At 44.2% G+C, this 17792-nt stretch overlaps 1 protein-coding gene across 1 annotated transcript in view; it reads left to right on the top strand.

Moving 5' to 3' along the window:
- Positions 1 to 10062, top strand: part of LOC110547861 (phospholipid-transporting ATPase ABCA3-like) — a 78888-nt gene extending 68826 nt beyond the window's left edge. The window contains exons 24-30 of the mRNA XM_021635690.1: positions 2316 to 2441; positions 2651 to 2845; positions 6621 to 6808; positions 7540 to 7710; positions 8084 to 8274; positions 9442 to 9515; positions 9922 to 10062. Coding sequence (XP_021491365.1) covers positions 2316 to 2441; positions 2651 to 2845; positions 6621 to 6808; positions 7540 to 7710; positions 8084 to 8274; positions 9442 to 9515; positions 9922 to 10062 — 1086 coding nt within the window. The remainder of the gene's footprint in view (positions 1 to 2315; positions 2442 to 2650; positions 2846 to 6620; positions 6809 to 7539; positions 7711 to 8083; positions 8275 to 9441; positions 9516 to 9921) is intronic.
- Positions 10063 to 17792: the final 7730 nt, after the last annotated feature.

Here is a 17792-nt window from a genome sequence, read left to right as displayed (position 1 = left end):
GGTTCTGCTGCTGCTCGCAGAAATGGATATTGAGATTGAGGCATAGAAGGTGGGAGTCTCCATGCTGTGACACCCCATGGGTCAGGCAAGCAGACACCAAAACACAGACTCAGCCATGAGGATACCACTTGAGGTAGCTTGAAGTCCAGAGCTCATCAGAGTTTTCTATTCAGTTGAGAGATTTGTCTGCAGAATGAAGTAAGAATTACCTTAATGTTGAGGTATGTCCTTGGGACTAGGGAATCTGGTCAAATCAGCAAATAGCCGGCCAGCACCAGAAACGTTGGTCTTTGGAAGTAAACCCCGATAATACTGGGGTTGTAATACATTTCAGAGCTATCCCTCACGTACCTGTTGTTGCTTAGTAACAGTGAATGCTGGACAGGACTCCGTTTCCTCCCATGTCTAAGAGGAACAACCAGATCCCAGGTCTTGCAGGAGAGATGGAAGGGAAGAATCAACAGTATTCCAGAGAAATGGCCCCAGGATGGGAACCAAATCAGAGATCAGACAAATATCAGTCACGGGAATAAGAATTTTGATGAAAGAAAGCATGTATAAAATACTGAAACTGCTTAGTAGTAAGCAAACTAAGTTCTATAATTATGTAATACTCGAGTGAGTAAATTCAAGTCACTGGTTTGGTGAGGGGTGGGGGATGTGGCTCAGGTAATGAAGCAGTGACTATTCAAAGAGCTGAAAATGAATTCCACACGGTCAAGACCCAAGTGCAGGTGGCCTGTCAATGATGACAAACCAAAGAGAAATCCTCAGAAGTGCCAGGAGAAGGATGCTGGACTGTCCTGAGATGTCAGGGAATGATCAGAGGAAGATTCATACATTTGCCTACAATTCATTTTTGTGTGTTTGATGTTTTATTACCTTTGCTGGAGCTTCACTAGTTTTGTTAATACTTCCAAAGCAACACATTTTGAATTTAAAAACATAGATATTTTACCCATTTCACTGATCTCTCTTCCTACCTTCTGTATTTCTGATCCGTTTTCTTATGAGGCCATAACATCATACATGGAGACTAACTAATGCCTAGAATGAATTTTAAAAACAGGAAGATTGAAGATAAGTCATGATATAGATGCAAAATTTCTTGACAAAAGTGTTAGCATCTAAAAAAAATAGTAAAATAGGCTTCTCTCTCTCAAAAAAAAAAAAAAAAAAAAAGAAGGGATAGCCTATGACTTGCTCATACATGATATGACACACACACACAAAAAAAAAACTAGACCAAAAAAGAGTATATGCAACACCTAAAAACAGGTGAAACTAATGTATAATAAAAATGTATGATGTTGTAAGTTAAGAAAATGAAGATTGTAGTTATCAGAGTAATATCTTTTCCAGAATGACGAGCATTGTCAGACATATACTTTGTTGACCTCCATTAGGAGAGAGGTTGTGATTTATGTGTCTGTCTGGATTATGTAGTTTAGTAGTTGATGCTAAAAATGGCATCAAGTGGGATATAGAACCAAAACAATGAAACCAGTGTTAGTTTCTTACTTTGGACCAACGTTTTACAAACTATTACCCTTAGGAGAAGCTTCCTAGAACACAGCCACACTGTAAACTCTTTGGTAAGTCAAAAAAGTCTCAAAATAAAAAGTTTGTATCCCTTGAAATGAAATACATACATGGTCTGGGTCTTAGAGCTCTCTTTCATCTTGCCCCGAGGAGCACCCTTCCATTTTTCTCTGTTCCCGCCTCTAAGTCTCCTGATAAACTTCTGTTTGTGTAATTTTAAGTTCAGCCGCTTTATTCACTGAACTCCTCTCTCTGAAATAAGACTTACTTTATTTTTTTTTTAAATAAAATAAAGCATTTAATTTGGCTTATGGTTTCAGAGGGTTAGAGTCCATAATGGCAGGGCAAAGAAACAGCCAAGAGCTCTATCTTGATCTCCAATCACAAGGGAAGGGAAGAGAGAAGGGGGGGAGACAGAGGAAAAGAGAGAGATTGCAAAAGAACACTGAAAAACTCTTTCCCTGACATTCATCTATACTCTATTAGTAGCAAATAGTATTTTTACCATAATCAGTAGTATTTGCTGTGGCTGGTAGTTCCTGTGATGTCTGCTTTGAGAACACCTTCTTCTTGTTCATGGCAGGAAGCCTAGTTTCTAAGCTTTGGAAATGGGAAATAAGCGTTTACAGGAGAGTGTGGTCATATGCAGGAAGTCTCTTGGCTTCTGTTTGGACACTCTGGAGTAATCCTCCAGTTCAGCCTTCATGAATTCATCCAGTCTAGACCAAACGCTCAAACAGTGCCTACCATTTATTCTTGTCTTCACTATGCAGTCTACAGTGTCCCAGGAATTATCCGGGAAAGATAAAGATGAAGACGTACAAAGTGAAAGAAAGGCTATCCTGGCACATCCTGAGCAGTCAAGGAATTCTCCTGTGCTCATTAAAGAACTCATAAAGGTAACGTCTTTCAGCAGCCAGCATATGGCTCCATTCCTTAAGACGAGCACCAAGGGCTCACGGTAGACCTTTGGGATCCATGGCTGTACTCTCAGTAGAGCTCTTGTCAAACTGTCTCAAATACTGTGGTCTGTAAAGGTTTGAAGCGTAGTGTTTGACCCATCTAAATGCATAGTTCTGATGTATTTTGTGTTTCTTTTGTTTTTAAGATATACTTTAAAGTTCCACCTATTCTGGCTGTGAGGAATGTCTCTGTCACCATTCAAAAGGAGGAATGCTTTGGATTGCTTGGGTTAAACGGAGCTGGGAAAACCACTGCCTTTAAAATCCTGACTGGAGAAGAGGTTGCTACCTCTGGAGATGTGTACATTGAAGGCTACAGCATCACCAGAAATATCCTGAAGGTACGCCGGCATGCGGTCTGAAGGGGAGAAGCTTGACGGGAGACAAACGGTAGGAGACCCCAGGGTGATTCTGGGCAACCGTCGGTAGCTTCTGGAGAGAGAAACAAAGTGTAAAGGAACACACGGAGGTAAGAAAGCAGCTTCACCTTGAGCACTAAGTCATAAGTGTCTTCTGAGTGAGGCCCAGCTTCTGCAAGCAGCGCCTCTAACAGCCGGCATAATGCACTTGCTGTGCATGCATCCTTTAGACTTGCGCCGTCCAGCCGAGTATTTTAGAAGGACCTTAACGTTTTCAGCCCAACTCTAGCCATTAAAAATCTGAACCACCTGGGCATGGCGGCATATTCCTTTAATGCCGTCACTCAGGAGGGAGAGGCTTGTGGATCTCCGTGGGTTCTGGGCCAGCCTGTCTTTACAGTAAAACCCTACTTCAAAAAAAAAAAAAAAATCTGAACTGGAAACCAACGGATACCCCAAATTAAGGCACTGCAAAGGCGAAAACTTGTCCACTCATCCAGCACAAAATCCCTAGCCAGATCAAGGAGGTGTTTGTGGTTGAGCAGGCCTGACGATCTGAGGCTGGATACCCAGAGATGAAAATAAAAGCCAGATGCAGCTGGACACACATATGTAATCCCAGCCCTCCTACGGCAAGAAGGCAGAGAAAGGAGAATGGCGGCTAGCTGAGTGTACCTGGCGGTGAACATCAAGGGACCTGTCCTCACATAACATAGAAGTTGTCCTTTGACCTCTGTCCTCTGTGTGAATTCCCATTCTCATATGCATGCAAGCACATTGACACACAGACACACAGAGACACAGGCACACACACACACACAGCCAATAGGGGGCAGAAAGAACTGAATTCTTAGTGAAGAATTGTTGAAGGCTCAGTCAGACCCTTTTAAACTCTTCAGCAAGCATGCAAACAACATTCCAACACAGAGCTGGTAATCTGGTTGGCACCCCTGCACTGTGAATTCTGTCTCCCGGGACACATGCAGCCAGCTTCTCAGTGGGATTGCAAGAGAAAACCCCTTTGAACAGCCTGCAGGTGGAAGGAGACAGGAGGGACCAATACATAGAGCATTCCGCCCTCAAGAAGTCTGAAAACAGAAGTTATTGACCAGGGCCTGAAAGACATGGATGAAGGAAATGCCCAGCTACACATGGTTCACCCATTAGCCCTACCTGAAACGAAAAATTGAGAAGCACCTACATAAATCATTCCTAACTGATGGAGCTATAATTTCAAGCACTATATTGAACATAATTGGAGAGAATAAACATCCTTACCCTGTTCCTAATTTTAAGAGTTGTTGAATTTTTGTTTGTTTGTTTGTTTGTTTTTAAGAATGTACCCGGAATAGGATAATTGAAATAATCCATGGATACAAGACCTAGCTCTGAAATTATAAAATAACCTGTTGCAAACCAACTCAGGTTGGATCATTTCCTTATTCCCCTTCATTATCACACAATTGTACTAGATTGACAATTATTGAAAAATTAATACAAATCAAGAAACTTCAGAATATTTAAAGTGTGTTGCCATGCTTAATACAACGCCTGTTGCAGAAGATGTATAAATGGCCACAACTGCAGATGAGTTTTCTTCTAATTCATAATACTTCTGCAGCAGTAGTTAATCTCTGTTAGCTCAGTTTCCATCGTCGTCTTAGTTACGCCACTCTTCTCTTTAAGATGTTCCGCGTGCTTCCTTCTGCCGAAGCTAAGCTTGTTTGGCTCCTGTCATTTCAGATAAGAGTGTTCACTTTAATCTGGGCCCAGGGGTCTTTTCTGAGACTGATACTCCAGCCAAAGACCATACAAGGAGATAACCTAGAACCCCTGCACAGATGTAGCCCACGGCAGCTCAGTCTCCAAGTGGGTGCCCTAGTAAGGGGAACAGGAACTGTCTCTGGCATGAACTCAGGGGCTGGCTCTTGGATCACCTCCCCCTGAGGAGGGAGCAGCCTTGCCAGGCCACAGAGGGGGACAATGCAGACAGTTCTGATGAGGCCTGACAAGCTAGGGTCAGATGGAAGGGTGGGAGGACCTCTTCTGTCAGTGGACTGAGGGAGGGGCATGGGAGGAGATGAGGGAGGGAGAGTGGGATTGGGAGGTGATGAGGGAGGGGGCTACAGTTGGGATACAAAGTGAATAAACTATAATTAATACAACAATTTTAAAAAGAATGTTCATTTTATTATTATTTTAAGTTCTCTTTATGTTTGGAATACTTCAAAATAAAACGGTGTGAAACATTTACGGCAGTCGCTTATTTCTGAAGCAATCAACAAAGCTGTTTTGCCATCTGGATGTGGTAACTTCAGCGTGAGACTTTTTTTTTTTTCCTGATTCCCCAACGCTTTGTTATTTGTCATTTGTGATTGCTTATTAGTTTGTGTACTCAATTTTTTTTTTAAATTTCTCTTACATTGTCTTTAAAATATACTGTTCTGGAGTAATTTAAGGCCTCAAATAAACAAAAAAGTTTGGTTTACTAGAAATATTTTTCTTTTTTTTTTAATTTTAGAACATCTTAAAAGAAACTTATGTTTCGGGATTTTCTGGGACTTGTTAGGTAATGTGAGAGCAAATGCGAAGGCCATGTATGGCACTGGCTTAGAGCCCAGAGGCTCTGGCAGGTTGGTTGCCTTCTGTTTAGCCTTCTCCAGGATGAGTCAGAAAATGACTAAACCTAACCTCGTCTTTGTCCGCACCTCCACACACTGTCAGAAACATGTATATGGTGTAGACTCATTCTTTGTGTCCCCACAATTTGGGACCCCTGACCAACAGTGGAAGAGTCTACTACTTTATGCTTTAATTTCCCAAACATGTTGGCTTTTTCTTATGTATATCAATTCTAACATTTCTATTTCTCCAGATCTTTAAATGAGAGATCACAGTTTTGACATTACTATTATCTTTCAGTGTCCTTAATCTCTTAAAATTTTTTGATCTGTTAATTGGTGACCTTTTTAGATAGTGCATGTTTTAAAAGATTTCAATATATTTTTATGTTTGCTGTTTACTGTTATGGTTTTTTTTGAGACAGGTTCTCACTGTGTAGCCCTGGCTGGCCTGGAGCTCACTGTATTGACCAAGCTGGTTCTGAACTCACATGGAGCTGCCTGCCTCTTCCTAAGTCCTGGGATTAAAGGCTGTGCCGCCATGCCTGGTCTTGCATTATTTGTTTATTTATTGTGCTCTGCTGTGTACATGGATTCACAAACACGTTGGTTACCTTATTTAATCAATCTTCCTTCTTGATCCTCCTGCCTCAGCCTCTTCAGCACATCCTGCTGGCATGCACAACCACAACCATCTGTTAGCCCTTGTTAAGCCACGACACACCTCGACTTCATGTATCCATTCCTGAAGTCAAGATCTCCTAAAACTATACCTAAACATTTTAATTTTGTTTCATCACAGCTGCAACTTTCCAGTGCTTTAAAAGAGATATTAAAACACTTCAGAGATATAAAACTTCGCACATGAAGTTTCTTCATGCATTAGCGTTCTAATACCTGAAGCTTCCCCTCCCCCCCCAGCTATGGTGACTCGGTGACCATTGGAAGATACAAAATTCTGTGCTAGAATTCTGTGATCCATCAGTTTGTCTCACAAACTGAGACACACAGGCCAGAGAACTTTGAGGGTTCGCTTGTTTGTTTGTTTGCTTGCTTGCTTTGGTATTATCCATATTTACTGTGTTAACGCTCAGTGAGATGGCTGTCTTATCTCTGACAGTGTTCTCCTATTTTAGGTACGGTCAAAAATTGGCTATTGTCCACAGTTTGATGCCTTGCTGGAATACATGACCTCTCGGGAGATACTGACCATGTACGCCAGAGTGTGGGGGATCCCAGAGGACAAAATTACACCCTACGTGGACAACTTGTTGCAAATGCTGTATCTGCAACCACAGGCTGAGAAGTTCATTTACACTTTGAGGTGAGAGCGCATGCCGGTGCTCCCGCTTGCGGAAGTGTTCAGGCACCTTTCTACTTTGGAATGAATTCCCAGCAGTCTAACCCAAGCTCCTCCGTAGCAGACAGGCAGTTAGGGAAATTCAGTTACTCTAACTTCAGTTACAGGCTGAAGTCCTCAAATGCTCTTCTGCAGTGGAGCAGACCTAGGAGAATTATCTTTGTAGAGACAAGCTCACAAACCTAGCTCAAGTGGAATTCTGGCTAATGAGCTAGAAAGATGAGTGCCTCTCTTATCTCGCCGTGGTTCTTTGTGTCCTCATAAAGGACAAAGATGAGGCTCTTTGTAGTATCCTGGCCAGCCACCATGTAACTTATATGTCAGGAAATCCCCAGGAACTGTAAGAATAAGAATCTAAATGTAACTGATAGTATGGGTAAAAATAAATTAGATAAACAAAAGTCATCTTCCCCATGGCAAATGAAAGTGAATTGCTGTCTACAGTTGGATTTGAGTCCTGTGTCCTAGTATAGTCACAGACAATCAGTACTTTTTAACGTGTTTTTGTTTTTGTTTTTGTTTTTAGCTTTTTGGGTTTTTTGCAATCATTTTCAGGTACTCAGCCCTTTTGAAATCTTGGCAATTTTTTTTTCTGTAAATGAAATCTGGGTGTTAATTAGGGTGTTACCTATTAAATTACTGTAGTGTCATGCTGCATGTATTTGCACTCTCCCTCTCCCTCCCGGACTCTGAAGTGGAGGAAACAAACGTAGGCTCAGCACCGCTATTGCCATAATGGGAAAGTCTTCAGTCATTTTACTAGATGAGCCTTCCACTGGCATGGACCCAGTCGCCCGGCGCCTGCTCTGGAACACGGTGATAAAGACACGAGAGAGTGGCAAGGTGGTCATCATAACTTCTCACAGGTGTGGCTCATGGGGGAGTCTGGCGTGGAGGCACAGCAGGTGAAGGTCAGGGGGAATCCTGTGACTGTGAAAGGGAGATATCCGGGGCCAGGAGTAGCATATAATAGAAAATTTGCTTGACTATGTGAGATTCTTAGGGATGGAATCCCAAGGAACGTTTGAATACACAAGGGAAGAATGTTTATGACCTGTCTCATTTGAAGATTCGGTCCTCTACTGTTTTGAAAGTTAAGATACCTCCATCCCCTGTGTGTCCTGATAACAAGCAAATGAAAATCACCTCTTCAAAGATGATCACAAAATATTGGGACTATGGATCTCCTCCAACAGGGATAATTTTGCCTTATGGCATCATGGCATCTTGTTTTTCCAGCATGGAGGAGTGTGAGGCTCTCTGTACCAGGCTGGCCATCATGGTGCAGGGAAAGTTCGTGTGCCTCGGGAGCCCCCAGCATCTCAAGAACAAATTCGGCAACATTTACACCATGAACCTCAAGTTCAAAACGGGCACAGACGAGGACGTCATAGAGGACTTTAAACATTTTATTGCCGAGGTTTTCCAAGGTCAGTCAGGTCAGGTGAACGTTGCCAGCCATGTCCAAAGTCGTGTCTGTTGTCTCACCACCTATAGGCTGTGTGGCTCGCAGTAGTTTCCCATGAGGCGTTTGTTTGTTTTTATGTCTGACATCCAATAATGACTCTTTAGGGGAATGCTTGTGTCTGTAACCATGCCTGTTTATGCAAAGCCTTCAGGAAAAACGACAAGTATTTGCCAATCTCTTGTGGGAATGAGTCAGATCATCACCATATGAGCCGGCACATGAATTACTAGCTGAAGTCATAGAATTTAAACTTTGAAGGTTTGGTGGGTTTTTGTTGTTGTTTTGGTTTTTTAGCAAAATTTTAATTTTTAAAAATGACCTGTATCAGCCTTCTAGGACTGACTCCCACCGCAAAATACCATAGAACCGGTGACCTAAGCAGCATTTATTTTCTCACAGCTTTGGGGGAGGAAGGTACACGCTAACCCTGCCAGCAGGCCTGCTTTCTTCTGAGGCCTCTCTCTCTCTCTCTCTCTCTCTGACTTGCATCACAAGTCAAAATACAAAACAGAAGGCTAAATCCGAGGTTCTCAACCTGTGGGATGTGACCTCTTCGGGAGGGCGTTAAATGACCCTTTCACAGGGGTCTCCTTAGACCATCAGAAAACACAGATATTTATGATTCACTATAGTAGCAAAATTAACTTATGAGGAAGCAACAAAAATAACTTCATGGTTGGGGTCACCACCACAGGAGGAACCTGTATTAAACAGTCTCAGCACTAGTGAAGTTGACAACCGCGGGGGCTAAATGAATGGTGCCTGTCTGGCCAAGTAGCATACAGCTGGTAAGTGTTTTGGTGTGGTGCACACGTGATAAGCACCGTTTAGATCGAGAGCAAGCAACACAAAAGTAAAACAATGGCCCAATATTCTGTCTCATGCTAGCCCGGTCCTCGGAAGGATAACGAATGAATTACAACCATATATAACAACATGAGCGAACCATTATACATCTTCCAGGAACATTAGCCAGACTGTACGTGGGGGCTTGAAAGAGAACGTCCCCCATAGGACTCATGATTTTAAACGCTTAGCTCTATCCGCTTACGTCTAGACCAACCAGTCTCTCCATTGCATATAATATTACGTAGATGTAACATTATTTTGTCCTTTCTCCCTGTCTTAGGTAGTGAATTAAAGCAAGAGAACCAAGGGGTCCTTAATTTCTACATCCCCAGCAAGGACAACAGCTGGGGGAAGGTGAGGCTGAAACCATGCACTTCTCTGCACTACCGATAGGGGAGCACTAAGGATGGGGGCGCTGGGGATCCAGGCGATGCAATCATGCCCGGCACTGTGGAGGTAGTAGCACAGCTGTGTTACTTTTCAATTACCTTTAGGATTTAAGTGCCGACTCTTTCTGCCCCTAAATCCTATTGGTGGTCTGTGTCCATCAAGAGAACCCAAGAGAACCGGGACAGAGAATCGCCTGCTCTTAGTTCCTCAGTTACCCATCTCTCCAGCTCTTCCTTCTCGCCCTCCTGAGCCCTTTGTCCTCTCATTTAAACCCAGTGGACATGGGGGGGGGGGGAAGAGTGACTCCCCTGGGTTGAGGTCTGGAGGGAACATTTCCGTGGTGACTGCCTGTTTTCTGTTGCTGTTGAAGGTGTTTGGCATTCTGGAGAAAGCGAAGGAGCAATACAATTTAGAAGACTATTCCATCAGTCAGATCACCCTGGAGCAAGTCTTCCTGACCTTTGCCAACCTAGACAACACAGAAAGGAATTATGCAAAAGCGGTGGTTTGAGATTCAGTTACAACCCATGATTATGATGGAACAGTACCTCTCCTCAAATGCACCCGGGTTTGCAGAGGGACGTGTGTGTGTGTGTGTGTGTGTATTTTACTTTGTGTAAATATATTTACATAATAAAGATTTCCCCGCAGGAGAAAATGCATCCCCTTCATTATAGACTTAGATGGGTCACTCGTGTGTCTAGCATGGACAAATCTGAAAGTGTTGATGAAAGATCCCGTTTTTCCCTCCCAGAAACAGGCAAGAACAGCAGTTGCCAGAGTGGAGTGTTCTGAGAACAGAAACATCCAAAAGGGATGGAGGCACAAAGCAAACCGCACCGCGGGAGCCGGTTGTTCAGAGGAGGTTAAGCCCGGGGCAAATCGTCTTTCCCCGGATAGACACATACTCATGTAAACACGAAGCCAATATCAAAGATCAAAAGGTCAGCCGGCCATAGTGGCACACGCCTGTAATCCCAGCGCTCTGCGAGGCAAAGGCAGGCAGATCACTGAGTTCAAGTCCAGCCTGGTCTACAAAACGAGTCCAAGACAGCCAAGGTTACACAGAGAAACCCTGTCTCAAAAAAAAAAATTTTTTTTTTAAAGGTCAGTTGAGTAGTAATTTCCCCATGTCAAATCAAGAGTCTTTGCACCCAATAATACATAAAGAGTGAAAAGGCTGATCTGGCCTCAACTTGGGTGCATGCCCAGTTACGCAAACTCTGTCAAGTGGATTTGTAGAGAGAATCCCCTGGCTCCATCTTGTCCCTATGCATGACTGGACATGCATATGATTGCCTCGCTACTCTTGCGAAGCTGTGTGACTCCTTGTTTTTAATACTTTAGAATAAGAAGCTAAGAAACAGGAAGCCCCAGCCACACCCGTCCCCCACCAAACTGGCAACAATGGCACCCAGAAGTCAATCGATTTTGTTATTGCTTTAGCGGCAGTACAGCCTTGCTTGTGCTTTCTGCCTAACAGAAAACACAGGCGCAGGCTTCTACTGTCCACTTCCCACGACTGTATTATCGAATCACCTCAAGCCTGAGGAAGGGAGGCTTTGATACTCACTTCTGCGAGATCGGCAGGCGCCCAAAGGCTCGACCGAGGCGTCCCTCAACACAAGAGGCCACACTGTGATTAGCCGAGGGGAAGTTCAAAGAGTTGCCAACCGTGGCGGGATTGGCAACACGCAAGTGAACTCCCAGCACCATCGCGGATGGATGAAAACATCCAAGGAACAAGCGGCATCTCCTCCCCGCGTGGGGAAGGTCCTGCGCTCTGAATCCCAACTGCTGCCCACATTCTTCAAGCCCCGACACCCCTGAGCGCCTGAGCTGCCGAAACTGGCCTAGTAGAAACAGCTGTTGGGTCTGGATCGTTGGCAGACGCCCGCTAGGAACCAGACAGCTGTGGCCCTGACAGTCCTGGGCTGCGAGCACGGGGTCCCATCCATGCTGCTCCTGGCAAGCAGGCCAGAGCCGGGGTGGGAGTGGGGGCGGGGGGATGCCAAGCAGATGACAACCCGGGAGAGAAGCTTCTGCGATGTTCTTCCAGCGCCCTCTCCCGACAAGTTCCCGCTCCTTTGGTGCCAGGAATAATACCTTCCTGTCACCGCCAGGCGCATGACGGGTAGAGAACTTGAGGTGCAGGCCAGCACTCAGAACCTGTGGCTCTAACATGAAAAGTTTCCGGATGGGGCAGAGCCAAGAAGAGCGAGCATTCTTGAACCTGCACGGCGGGGGAGATGTTGATAGAGGTGGAGTCTGCGGAGTGATTGACAAGCCAGTCGACGAACCCACAGGAAGCAGGTAGGGAGTCTAAGCGCAAAGGGTCGAGGCAGCTCCAGCACTGGGGCTCAGGGTTAAGTCGGTCGGACCCGGGAAGGACGGAGAAGGTTGGCGAAGGATCCCGGCGGGGTTGGGGAGCGGGATGGAGACAGAGAAACCGAGAGATGGACCGGACGGAGGGAGACAGAAGTGAGGGGTGGGTGAAATCCTACACTGCCGTGTGGAATGAAAAGGTGTGTTGGTAGGTTGAGTAATACGTGTTGCTGAGAAAGAAGGATTTGGGACGAGCCGGGATCTGGGCTGGGGCTCCGGGTCTGGGCTCTCCGGCTCCAGGCAGGCGCCCCCTATTGGCTACTCACCCAGCCACAAGCCTGCAGCTCCTGCCACCCATCCTGTGCGGTTTTCCTCTGCACTGACGAATTTGGTTACAGGAGAAATGCATGGTCCTGGCAAATGCGGCGTGATCCTTCTGCTCTGATAGCCCCCCCCCTCCCAGCCCATCCTCTGCTCCTCCCCGAGCACATCTCCTCCATTGCACCTGACTGTCCTCGACGGTTCACCGCTCTTAGCACGTGCCTCTGGGGCCGCCCATGTCTGTACTTTTAATTCCTTTGCACGAGGTCTAGACTACAACCTTGGGAGGGAGAGCGCTGCCCTGCAGGACGGTTGGCTAAGGCGTCTAAGGCGTCGTGTGCAGGAGTCTCCGGACCTAGGCAGTCAGGTGGTCTAAAGGCACTAATTTGGAGCCAAAGTAGTGAGTCCTCCTTTGTATGTCCCCTGCTGTGACAATGCCCTCAGGTGCTCCAGGAGCTCAATCTGCCCCCCCCCTCTCTCTCTCTCTCTCTCACCGCCATTTGCCATTCCCTATTTAAGGAGTGGGGATAATGTCAGAACCGCAGCTCAGTGTGTTAGGTCATTAGAGGATAACGGCAAAGAGGTAAATGCTCCATCATTGCCCCTTGATCTATACCGCCAGATCTGTACAGTAAGACCCTGTCTTGGAGAGTTGGAGAGAGAGAGAGAGAGAGAGAGAGAGAGAAGAGAGAAGGAGGGAGGAAGGGAGAGAGAGGGAGAGATCGAAAAAAAAAACAAAGAAAAGAAAGGAAGACAATAGCCCCACATTTTTCCTTTATCCAGATCACACAGAATAATGACAATAATGAGGTATTTGGGCTGTGAGGGATATGGATCCAATGGCCCCTGAGCTTTACCCTTGTGCTGTTAGTTTTATTTTTGTTATTCTAGTTCCCTGATGTGCTGTCTGGTTGTCTCTCTCAAAGTCTGAGATGTAAATTTCAATCCTGTAAGGTTTCCTCATAGAGTGCTTTTTCTGCTATATCTTGTAAGTTTAATGTTTTTTTCATTTCCATTTGTCTTGATAATTGCTTTCTGAAAAAATGTTATCATTGATGCCTTTGCTCATGAGAAGCACAGTGTCTAACTTTCATATATATATATATATATATATATATATATATATATAATCAATTTTCTAAAGGTATTTTCTGTTATATCAAAATTTTATAACGACACGGTCATAAAAGATACATGATGCAGACTCGGTCTCTGTGAGCACCTGTCTCAGCCTCCTGAGTAGCTATCATGACAAGCCTTGTGTCACCAAGCCTGGCTTTGTATCTGTTTTAACTAACACAGCTACTTCTCTACTCTTTGGGTTTCTATTTGCTTGGGATGTATTTCTAATTTTATTTTTAAATTTCATTTTTATTTATGGCCAAATGCTGCATATATACAATGATAATAATAACAAAAACAATAATAGTAAGTTGTTTATTTAAGACAATATGTTTTTAGTAATATTATGGTTATGTCATATTTTGTTGTTATATTCCAAAATGTTATATAGTTTATTCAAGCATCATTTTCTAGAGGCTATTTGTGTGTGTGTGTGTGAGAGAGAGAGAGAGAGAGACAGAGAGAGAGAGAGAGAGAGAGAGAGAGAATGACAGGGCCCCTGATTTGATTGCTGTGCCTGAATCTCGATTACAGTCCCTCTAATTGCCAGTCTCCCTCAGACTCATCTTCGCTTCATTTAAGATTAAGTGAAAATTTAATCTAACAACTCTCCTTTATGACCCTGAGCTTCAGCACTTCTCCTCAGAGCTACCTTCCCCCAAATTTCTGTCACCTGTACAATGTCACACTGCCAGTGGTAGGAATTGGAGCTAAACAGCCTGATTTCAGATGGGGAGAGTATTAATAATTGTCCATGTAAACAAAAGTTCCTGAAGAGAAGCCGTGTCTGGCTGTGAACCACCACAAAAACCTCCAGGAAGGAGACTGTGTCTGCAGAGGCGACAGAACAGCTGGACTTTAAGCACTGTGGAGAAACTGGAATTTTGTAGGTTCCAGGACTAATCACTTTATCGTGGTTTAGTTTTAGCTTCAGGAGGAGTCGTGCATTGCCCCTGTCTGCATCTGAACCTCGAGACAATAAATAAAAATCCCTTCGAAGGTATTCACATAGCAGAACGCTAGCTTCCACCAATCCAAGAGCTGTCAGACAGCAACTTGGGCCTGTAGAATAGTCCCCCGCAGCTCATTGTACCCACCTCTTTGCTGTACCCACAAACGTGTTTTAAAGTTGCCGTGATTTATGACCTTTATTGTTATGTAAAACTATAAAAACCCTGTGCAATTACCTCCACATTGGAACACGGAATTTGGGCCATGGTCACTCATAATAAACTCTTATACCTGTTAAGATGAGAGCTGCAGTTCTAACATCATTGCCTGCCATGCCATCCACAGCATGAGGAATGGGTTTCATTTTTCCCCCAATTATACATATGTACCTAGTGTAAGCAGGTAATAGATATACTGTTCATTAAATTTAAGAATCTCCTCATAGCTAATTGTGGCTGCTATAACAAAATCCATAGGCCCTATGGCTTATAAACTGCAGGAATTTTTGATGAGATTTTTGAGACGGGATTGTCTGTAACAAAAGTGGCAGCAGATTCAGTGTCTTGTGAAATCCCTTTCCTGACTCACTGACTCACACGTGACACTATCGTGACTCACATAACAGAAGGAATGAGATAAGAGACTGTCTCTGGGGCTTCGTAGATGGGCACCGATCCCATTTAGACCACCACTCAACCTCCCCATTTCTTTTTTTTATTATTTTTTATTTTTTATTTTTTATTAATTACAGCTTATTCACTTTGTATTCCCCCATAAGCCCCTCCCTCTTCCCCTCCCGGTCTCACCCTCTCTCCCCCTTCTTCACGCATTCCCCTCCCCAAGTCCACTGATAGGGGAGGTCCTCCTCTCCTTCCTTCTGATCTTAGTCTATCAGATCACATCAGGAATGGCTGCATTGTCATCTTCTGTGGCCTGGTAAGGCTGCTCCACCCTCATGGGGAGGTGATCAAAGAACAGGCCAATCAGGTTATGTCAGAGGCAGTCCCTCTTCCCATTACTATGTAACCCACTTGGACACTACACTGCCATGGATTACATCTGTGCAGGGGTTCTAGGTTATCTCCATGCATGGTACTTGGTTGGAGTATGAGTCTCTGGAAAGACCCTTGTGTTCAAATTTTCTGGTTCTGTTGCTCTCCTTGTGGGGTTCCTGTCCTCTCCAGATCTTACTATTTCCCACTTCTTACATAAGACTTCCTGCACTCTGCCCAACAGTTGGCCATAAGTCTCAGTGTCTGCTTTGATAGTCTGCAGGGCAGAGCCTTTCAGAGGCCCTCTGTGGCAGGTTCCTAGGTTGTTTCCTGTTTTCTTCTTCTGATGTCTATCCTCTTTGCCTTTCGGGATGGGGATTGAGCCCCATTTCTAAATAACATCATCTTGGCTGTTAGGATTTAACATCTGAGTTGGGTAGGAACATGAACATAAATGTTCAGCCCGTTACCAACCACTCCCCTCAACACTGTTATTGGTGTAGTCACTCCCATACCTCAAAACTTGAATGACAAACGAATTGATCTTTGTTCTGTGCTTTGCATTCTGTAGGTATTAAGAATCGCCATGGATGCTGAATACACACATTTAAAATGTAGGGATAAACGGCTACTCACTTATGTCAAGTGATTGTTGTTTTAAAGCTGAATTAGAAAATGAAATGAATACCATTTAAGTAGGTGACTAAAAGTTACACGCTGCTAGATAGTATTTTTGTGCTTTAAAACTTTATATTAATTCATGAGAATTTTTTTGCAATGTGTCCAGATCATATTTCCCTCATCCCCATATCCACTCCCCTGCTTACCCAACTTTGTCCTCTTTTCTTTTTAGGAAAGTTTATTAAGCAGTTTACGCTTTCCATATATTCCTAAGTGTGTGGTCTTCCCCTGGAGTGTGGCTGATGTGCCAGGGGCCACACTCTGACAGAAAACTCTTCCTCTCTCAGAACATCTCAGATACTAACACCTACTTGGATATGGGTGGAACTTTGGCCTCCCCTAGCCATGTTGGGATAGCTCTGGCTTGGGCTTTCCTAGGTCTTGTGCATGTTGTCATAACCGCTATGAATTCATATATGCAGATGCAGTGTCTAGAAAACACTGTCTACTTGTAGTTGTGCACTGCCTCCGGTTCTTACATGTTTTTTGTTTGTTTGTTTGTTTGTTTGTTTGTTTTTTGTCCCTTCTTCTGCAATGATCCCCGACCATTTAGGGGTCACGTGTCTCATATAGATGTTCTATTTAGAGCTAAGCATTCTGCAGTCTCTTACTCTCTGTGCTTTGATCATTTGTACGTCTCTGTGTTGATCCCTGTTTACTGAAAAGATGCTTGTGGGATAAAGATTGGGAGATGAATTAATACTATGCCCATTTAGAAGAATAATAGTAGGGCTGAAGAGATGACTCCGCCATTAAAGGCAAGGTTCACAATCAAAAACCTAAGAATGATAGTCGTTGTTTCTCCGTGAGGGTCCATGATCTAGCTAATTGTTTGGGTTCTTGGCTCTGATGATTATGATAGGTATAGCTTTCATCTTCTGGTGAAAGACTGAAATGAAGTCAGCCATTAGTTGCTCCCATAGTCTTTGTGGCACTATTGCATCGCTGGGCATATCTTGCCAGGCCAGTCAATACCATAGCTCACAAAATTCATAGCTGGGTAAGATATTAACTTTCCTATGATGGTAGCACCAATAGCATCTTCCAGCATCATGGAAGCCAGGCGGTTACACATGAAGCTTGTAAGCGAGAACCAACTTGATGTTTTCTTTCATTTTCTCTGACTCAAGTGTGCAGTGGGGTCTTACAGCCAAGTTCTAGAATGTGGCCAAAAGCATTGGCAACTGGCAATAGGACCTCAGTGGCCAACAACTCCAAAAGCGGTAAACCATTTTGTTGTTGTTGTTGGAAGAGGGTCTCATGCATTGTGTTTTCAGATGCTGATTTCAGTGCCCTGAGATCTGGTTACTGCCCTGCCACGGGCATTGTTATGAATGTTGAATCATCTCCTGTATCCGTGTGATGTAAGGAATGTTTTCCATCGATCCCTGATTGGTTAATAAAGGCGCTGAAGACTATGACTAGGCAGAAGAGAAGCAGGCGGGGTTTAGGTTCCTGGGGCTTGGGGTGGGAGACCACAAGGCAGAAGGGGAGTGGGAGAAGATGGAGCAGGAGGAGCAGAAGATGGAGCAGACAGGGAGTCGCCATGGGGCAGGGCAGACAATGAACAGGTGGCCATGAAGACAAACTGATGGGACAGAAGCCACCCAGAAGTGACCAGGCTGGCAAATGATTGGCTTTTTTAAAGGGTACTGAGATTAGAATAGCTCAGAATATGCCCAGCATAATGTCTACAGCTTAATAATAATTCGTAGTCTCTTTGTATCAACCATGGGGGAACTAGCCGGTTAAAGAAAACTGCTGTTGCATCAATTTCCTATATTAATTCAGATATACAGAATAATTATTTAATTATACAGTTTTTAGCATTGGGATTTTGTTAGTTGAT

The sequence above is a fragment of the Meriones unguiculatus genome, chromosome 14 (assembly GCF_030254825.1).
Source record: "Meriones unguiculatus strain TT.TT164.6M chromosome 14, Bangor_MerUng_6.1, whole genome shotgun sequence".
NCBI classification, from domain to species: Eukaryota; Metazoa; Chordata; class Mammalia; order Rodentia; family Muridae; genus Meriones; species Meriones unguiculatus.
The sequence above is the reverse complement of the archived record's forward strand: the minus strand, read 5'-3'. Positions and strand labels throughout refer to the sequence as shown.